Source organism: Tupaia chinensis, unplaced genomic scaffold, assembly GCF_000334495.1.
Source record: "Tupaia chinensis unplaced genomic scaffold, TupChi_1.0 Scaffold000322_1, whole genome shotgun sequence".
Lineage (NCBI taxonomy): Eukaryota > Metazoa > Chordata > Mammalia > Scandentia > Tupaiidae > Tupaia > Tupaia belangeri.
Genome location: NW_006159816.1, coordinates 5,377,392 through 5,385,112, shown reverse-complemented (window position 1 = coordinate 5,385,112; position 7,721 = coordinate 5,377,392). Strand labels below are relative to the sequence as shown.

The 7,721-nt window shown below is 37.7% G+C and overlaps 1 protein-coding gene across 1 annotated transcript in view; it reads right to left on the bottom strand.

Moving 5' to 3' along the window:
- The window catches only part of PDE11A (phosphodiesterase 11A), a 439,743-nt gene that overhangs the window by 196,522 nt on the left and 235,500 nt on the right, over positions 1 to 7,721 (bottom strand). Inside the window, exons 7-9 of the mRNA XM_006151668.3 lie at positions 5,899 to 5,974; positions 3,950 to 4,017; positions 2,987 to 3,079 (exon numbers count right to left, since the gene is read on the bottom strand). Coding sequence (XP_006151730.1) covers positions 2,987 to 3,079; positions 3,950 to 4,017; positions 5,899 to 5,974 — 237 coding nt within the window. The remainder of the gene's footprint in view (positions 1 to 2,986; positions 3,080 to 3,949; positions 4,018 to 5,898; positions 5,975 to 7,721) is intronic.

Here is a 7,721-nt window from a genome sequence, read left to right as displayed (position 1 = left end):
GTCTTAGCCTCTGGCTTTCTCTCTCTTTTGGCTCAATCATGATTATTATTACTTTACTTTTTTAAAGATTTTACTAGATTATTTACATTCTTTTTTTTTTTTAAGAGATTTTTTGCTATAGGGCACTTGAATTCGCTGGAGAGAGAGAGAGAGAGACAGTGAGACGGATTGTGAGAAATCACCCCCTAGGGGAAATGATCATGGCACAATCTTTTCTCCTCCATTCTCCTCTCAGGATCTTGGGAACACATTCACAAGCATCTGGAATGAGGTTTAAGCTGCCAGGTCTGGGCCTCGAACCATGGTCCACTACGTGGGAATCCAATGTTGTAACCATTATGCCACCTGCTGGTCCCCTAGATTATTTATATTCTTGTAAAGTAGCTCAAATACTTTATAGGACTAGGCTGGTTATAAATATGTAAATATAAATACATATGCTTAATAGAAATTTATATATTATATATAATATATATGTTATATATTATATATATATAGATAGATAATATTTTTATTTACATTCAGGTGTTTTATATCTATATGTTTAAAAGATATATATTCTGTCAGCAGTTAATGTATACTACAACACATGTAGATCTCACTTCTAAGTTTGGGTTTAGTAGCTCTCAACAACTTATTTTTGTCTTCATATAGTCCTGAGGAGAGGAAATCCTTTCAGATACTCTTATATTTGAATTTCTAAGCCAGGGATTGAGGAAGAAACCACCTGATGATTAGTCAATAATTTGGTACCCAGTGGGGTGGGGGTGGCTGAGGGTGGAAAGAAAAAAAGTAATGGCAACCACAGGATTCTGACTGGGAATGCCACTTTTGACACTGGCACACAATAAACCACAGAGAACATGCCAGTCAACACGTGTAAGTCAACGTCTGAAAAGGATGAGATTTTCACAAGGCTAGGAGTTGGGCCAGAAATTTTCCAGCATCAATAATACTTTTTGTTTTTAAGGACAGAGTGTAACCCAAATAAGCTGCCAAGGTAAGGAGGCTTTGACTGAATAGCAGGGCTATTAGCTCTTTCTAGGCAACGTAACTGTGGCTCCTTGGGGCGGGAGGGGAGGAAATGATGGCAGTAAGAGTGTGCCTTTTATTGAATCTTCTCATCTGCAGGAAAATGGCCATTCATGCTTCAATCCAGTTATTCTAGCCCCCACTCAGGAAGAGAAAGATGTGCTAGCAGGAAGGTGAGGAGAAAATGTAGGTACATAGAAGTTGTTCTCTGTATGTGTGCTGTGCACCAAGTAGGATTTAGACAGAACTGGTGTATGGTGTGTCCTTGTTAGAGTGGCAAGAACTAAGAAAGAATGAATGAGGACATTCTGTTGAGATCAGAATTTGATGTCAGTGAAGAAGGCATTACTCAACATTTGCTGTTCCAGATTCCTGTTCTGTTCTTTCTCCCAACCCGTGGTGGTTCCAAGTGATAAATATACCACTACGAATAATAATATACTGATTATTGTTCTTGCTCTAATTTTATTGACTACTGATTAAAATCTTCACATGCATTATCTCAGTTAATTCTCACAATTGAAGTAGGTCAAAGTATCAGGATTGGAAAACTGTGCTTAATACAGACCTTAGTGCTAAATTAGTGTTTCTTATCCATTGGTTGCATGTTTACAGTTCACCCATTTATAATTCATCTTTTAGCCATTACTGTAAAAATGTTACTTATAAACAAAGCAGTACCATCTCAGAAGATGAACAAATAAAATCTTTTATCTCCATTCTGTCCTTCCTCTTTCCCCCATTCCCTCCAAAAACCATTGAATAAATCCCTTCTCTGTGCTAAGTACCCTGCTAAACTCTGAAAATAAATTACAAAAAAACATAAAAATTCCTGTGCTTCTAGAACTCACTGTCTACTTGAGGTGGGGGGAGCATATAGTTAGATAATTTCATGCCTTTTAAATCTCAAACCAGACTACCACAGATGCCATCAATTTGCCTACCTTTACTTCCTGTTGGTTTCTCTTTCTGTCAATATCTGACTAAGTACATAGAGTGGTTTGAAGGTTGTACATGTATTATATCATACTGTTCTTTATGCTGTTATCTTGGCACTGATTTTTTGTAATTGCCAGAGCATGCGTGAGCTCACCAGTGAGAGAGAAAGTGAGAAAGCACTCCCCAGGGGTTATGGCCAGACCACAATCCCTTTTCCTCCATTGTTCTTTCAGGATTTGGAGCACACATGCAAATAGAGCCTGTCATGTTTTTCAAGCCACTGGGTCCAGAACTTGAACCATGCAGCTGACCATGAGGGATTCAGTTGCTTTAATCCCTACGCCACTGGCTAGCCCAGAAGTATTATTTTATCTGCTCTACTTCATAAGTATTTCACAGAGATAAACAAAATCTTTGGTGCAATCTACTGATTTAAAAATGTCTTGGGTCAAAACAAGCATTTGAGATTCACAGGTAATGAACTGTGTGTCCTAAGAGGAGATGCAATGGGACAAAATAGAATCCTTGATAGAACGCGTATGTGTGCATAGTGGGGGTTGTTGGACAATAATTGGAGCAGCCTCTCCTAGCTGGGTAACACATCTTAATCATGAGGTCTTTTCTTATGACAAGAAAAGTTGTGAATTTATATAATATTTACCAATATTCAAGCTGAAGTTCAAAATACATTTTAAATCCTGACCAATTATTTTTGGATTATCACTAATAAAGGTAATATTTAAAATGTATCGATGTAACCAACCATAGAACATAAATAGGTGAGCTTCAGGGAATCTGTGGATTCCTTGAAATTATATGGAGCGCTGTGTATGCGTATGCATTTTTCTAGAGAGGGTCTCTAACTTTCACCAAATTTGAATCTATGACCCTAAAATGATTTAGACCCAATGAATATATCATTAGAAACTTAGAAATTAAGCCTCATAAAAAATATTTTCCCCATCATAAAATAAGGGCTTTTAGCATATAAGTCCAACATAAATACTATACTTACGTCAAGAGCCACAGACTGCTTGGCCCAGGACTTCTTCACCTGATCGTACATGATTGTGTTGTTGATGCCGAGGCCACAAAAGATGACAAAAGCCTAAGAAAGGGAAAGCATGCTAATTAAAACTTGCAATACCTCATTGGCAAAAATCTAATATAAAAGCAGACAGTCACTAGGGATGGGCCTGCAAATATAATTTTATTGTACACAGAGGTGGGCCCTGGGGAAACAGGCACATTAAAATTCTTAATTACTATTGTCATGTAACAACTTTATAGCTCACATTGTGTAAGAGAAAAAAATTGTTAATTTAATGTCATTGTGAAGAAAGCACTTCAGACATTCAAAATCATAGGTACTTAGAGCCTGTTTAAATGTGTTCTTAATTTATTTAGGTTGTACACAGATTTTAGCAATTCCATTCTATTTAACCAAAAACCTCTTTCAGTAGGTAGGCTATACAGTACTTTGGTAAAGAAACCAAGTCAGTGTAAACCTACGGCAAATGTTAAGGAGGAAAATTGATTTAGAATCAGTTAATAAAGAAGGCGTGAGGTATTCTTGGCCAGAGAAAAGTAATTGGGGTTTCATGTTGGCCGCTGGTACAGTCTATGGCCTCTATAAGGAAGCCTGTTCAAGGCAGCCCCCTCCAGGGGATGGTACGCCTGGCAAAGCTGGTAGGTCTTAAGCCTGAACACACAGGAGTGAGACATGAATAAGATAGTCTCACTCTGAAGAGACGAGGGGAAGATTCAACTCAGTAACAATAATCACGATAGAAATAATAGAAAATAGTCTACTAAGTGAAAAATAGAATCAAATTTTACCATATTCTCTGTCTTCCTTTACGTTTTTGTAGCAATCATGATAATGGGTTAATAATTTACTCTCACAGAGAAGCAAGCTACAACCAAGAGACTATTGAGGGAAGAGCTATAGCCTTGGTTTGTAAATTTATTTTCTTACCTCAAAAAGTCGTTGATCTGCATCATCAAAAGGTTTCCCGTCAAGTCTGTTTAATACTTGAGCCACGCCTGTGGGGAAAGGTTGGGGCGTGTGGTTATTTTCAGTTCCAGACATTGTGTTACCATATACAGTGTACCGTGTAAGTCACTGCAGACACTTAAAACTCGAGTCTCTCTGGTGCCCAGTGATGCCATGAGTAAATCTGAGGTAGACAGTGATACTCTCTAGGGCTGTGGCAGGCAGATTAGGTCTTGGTAAATCTGGTCTACCGAATCTACTAAGCCTCAATCTGATTCTCCAAAAATGGCTTTCAATGTGACTCTACAATAACTACGATATATCAGGTCTAATATTGATTGCATGTTCTTTCTTCCTTTGTATTATATCACATGTAAAAGCACAGATGTACATATACAGACATTGTCAGAAAGTCATACGAGGAGTTAAGAGGCCTGAGGTTTTATTAGTTTAGATTTTTTTTTTTTTTTTTTTTTTTTTGCCATAGGGCTTACATAGTAGCTGGAGAAAGCAGAGAAAGCGAGTGAAAGTGAGAAATCACCCCCAGGGGAAAATGGCCACACTGCAATCCCTTCTCCATTCTCCTCTCAGGATTTGCCTCGAGTGCTTCTTAAGCCTCCAGGCCTGAGACTTGAACTACATAGTCGGCCATATGGGGTTCATCGCCTTAACCATCATGCTACCTGCTGGTCCCAGGTGGCCTGGTTTTAATCCTGACTTGCTACTAACTATTGTGATTTTATTCAGGTTTCTCCCCACTCTCTCTGAGCCTCAATTTCCAAAAGGTAAAATAAGAGTGCTATTGGTTGATTTTTAAGCATCCCTCCAGCTTCAATATTAATGGCTCTTTGAGCTTAATAAATATTTGTTCATGTTCTGATTAAAGTTTCTTTGTTAGGTGTTTGCAGTATGAAATTATACAAGAGTATGAGATACAGTTTGATGAGTCCTGGACATAAAAAAGGGGTAGGGGGACCAGCAGTTAGCGTAATGGCTATGTCGCTGAACTCCCACACAGTCGACCGTGGTTCAAGTCCTGGACCCTGTGGCTTAAACTCACGCCGGGCGCATGTGTGTGCATGCCCAAGATCCCGAGAGGAGAATGGAGGAGAAGGGATTGCGGCGTGGCCATCCCCCCTGGGGAGTGATTTCTCGCTTTCTGTCTCTGTCTCTCTCTTTCTGGCGAGCACACGCACCCTATTGCAAAAACCTCTGGAAAAAAAAAGGGAGAGGGGACACCTGGTCACAGGTATGGTGGTGTGCACTGCTAAGACACTGCACTCTGCAGACTGGAACTATGCAGGAGACCCCGGTTCCAGGTCCAACCTGAAGGCCATGTGCAGTGGTGTGCTCCTATGATTCCAGTGACTCAGGGAGGCTTGGGCAGAAGGATCACAAGTTCAGGGCAGGCCTGGACAATACAGGTAGATTATCTAAAAAACAGCCGGGTACAGTGGTGGGTTCATTATCCCAGCTGGGAGATTGAGGCAGGATTGTCTTAAGAAAGAATAAGGGACCACTAGGTGGTGTGAGAGTTAAGGCACTGGGCTCCAACATAGCCAACCATGGTTCCAGTCCTAGACCTGGCATCTTGAAAATCATGCTGGGTACCTGTATGTGTGTGAGTCTATAAATCCCAGGAGCAGAAATGGAGGAGAAGGGAGTACAGAATGTCCATCCTCCCTGGGGGCAATTTCTCATTTTTCCCTCTCACTGTCTTTGTCTCTCTCTCTGGCAAGCACATGCATCCTATTGCAAAAGCCTTTAGGAAAGAAAGAAAGAAAGAAAGAAAGAAAGAAAGAAAGAAAGAAAGAAAGAAAGAAAGAAAGAAAGAATGAAAAAGGGGAGAGGGGGAGGTAAAGATTTTTAAAAATGATGATTTTATGGCAAATCTCTCCTTCTTTAAGGAGTTTATTTAGGTAATGTCTTACCAATTATTTGGTGATTGCTATTCCATATAGGTACACAGAGAACAGATCTTATGTGAAAACCGGATATGTGGTCAGCCTAGGATATAAGAAATGAGTTAATTAAAATTAAATATGAACTACCAATTCTTGATTTAAACCTTACCATTCTTCATGAAATATATTAAAAATAACTTTAAAATTATTTTATACACTATAATCTAGTTTTAAAAATATATACGCTTGCCTTCTTTTATTTAAAACATCCCATGAACATCCCACGGAAATCAAGCTCAAACCAAATGTGAATCAACCAAAACACAACAAACTCACACTGCCTCTTCCAGTCCCTGTACACAGAGAGCTGGCTGTAAAATATCTTGAACATAATCACACCATCAGAAAAGAATTTTTGCTCTGAATATTTAAAAGGTTTAAATTAAACCAGTGGTCAATATTTATCTTTGGGCGTATCTGTGAGTAAAAAAATGCATGAGCCTGCAATGCTACCATATGAACATTTGCCTTTCATACTCTATATTTTTACTGTTACTAAATTGTATGTATGCTGTAAAGTCATACATGCACACGAAAAATAGAAATTGGAAAAGATAAGATAAATCTAAAGGTTCAAAGATCTTTCCGTACACTCACAAATGTCAGGAAGTGACAGACTTAAAATATGAAGGTATAATTATCAGAATCAAATAGCATTTGATAACAAGCTTCACAGGCCATATTTCAATGGTTAGAGATGAGCTTCTAAAATGGAAAGGATCTCAGTGAGTTAAAATGACTTTGATTTCCAGTAAGAAATATCAATCTGTCATCCTAATGTTGTAGAAGAAAAAAATAAGATAGCAAGTTATTGAATCATGGTTATTGAGATAAAATCATATTTTAAAATATCCATGATAGAAGTTAAAATCTACATATTATAAATTACAAGTTAACTTCTACGTCTAAAGTTTATATTTTGATGTCTTCGGCCTTCCATTTTGAAAAACTAATTTTTCAGAGGTCTTGTATTCATTGTATTAATATGTTAGTTTCTCTTTTTCAGGATTTTTTAAAATTTAAATTTATTTATTTACATTCATTCACTGTACATCATTACAGCATACAAAATGAGATTTTCCATCCAGAGTACACTGTATATTGTCTCAATCAAGCACATCAACAAACATGTTGTCAACAAATAATTTTCCATTTCTTGTTTCCTGTATGTTTTGCTTTTTCCCCCATCCTTGATTCCCTATCTCTTATCCTCTGTCATCTCCCATTCTCCTCCCACACTTGTCTCTGGTATCTATGTTTACTTTCTATACTGTTCCCCCCCCCACACACATTTTATTGAATTACTAAAGATCTTAATTAATCTAAATATTTTCATAGCAAACACAGCTGATATATACATTTCCATGAACACAAGTCTAACTTTAGGCATCCTATAAAGTAGCACCTACCTGGGGCTATGTATCTTACTGCAGTCATTGAGTAGATATTATTTTTTCTGAAACTTTTTTTTGTAACTTCATTTACATTCTTTCCCTCAGCATCATCACAGCATACAAAGTGATTTCTCATCCAGAATATACTGCATAGTGACTTAATCATGCATATTATTATCAAAAATTTTCCATTTCTAGTTCCTAGAATTTTTTTTAACCCTTCTTTCTGACCCTCTGTCCTTTCCCATCCTCTTCTCACACGATCTCGGTGTCTACAATTGTCTTCCATTCCTTTCCCACCCACATTGTATTGATCACACAATTTCATAAATAATCTAACTACTTTCAATGGTAAGTTCATATGGTACTATTAAGAAAACCAGTTTTAACTTAAAT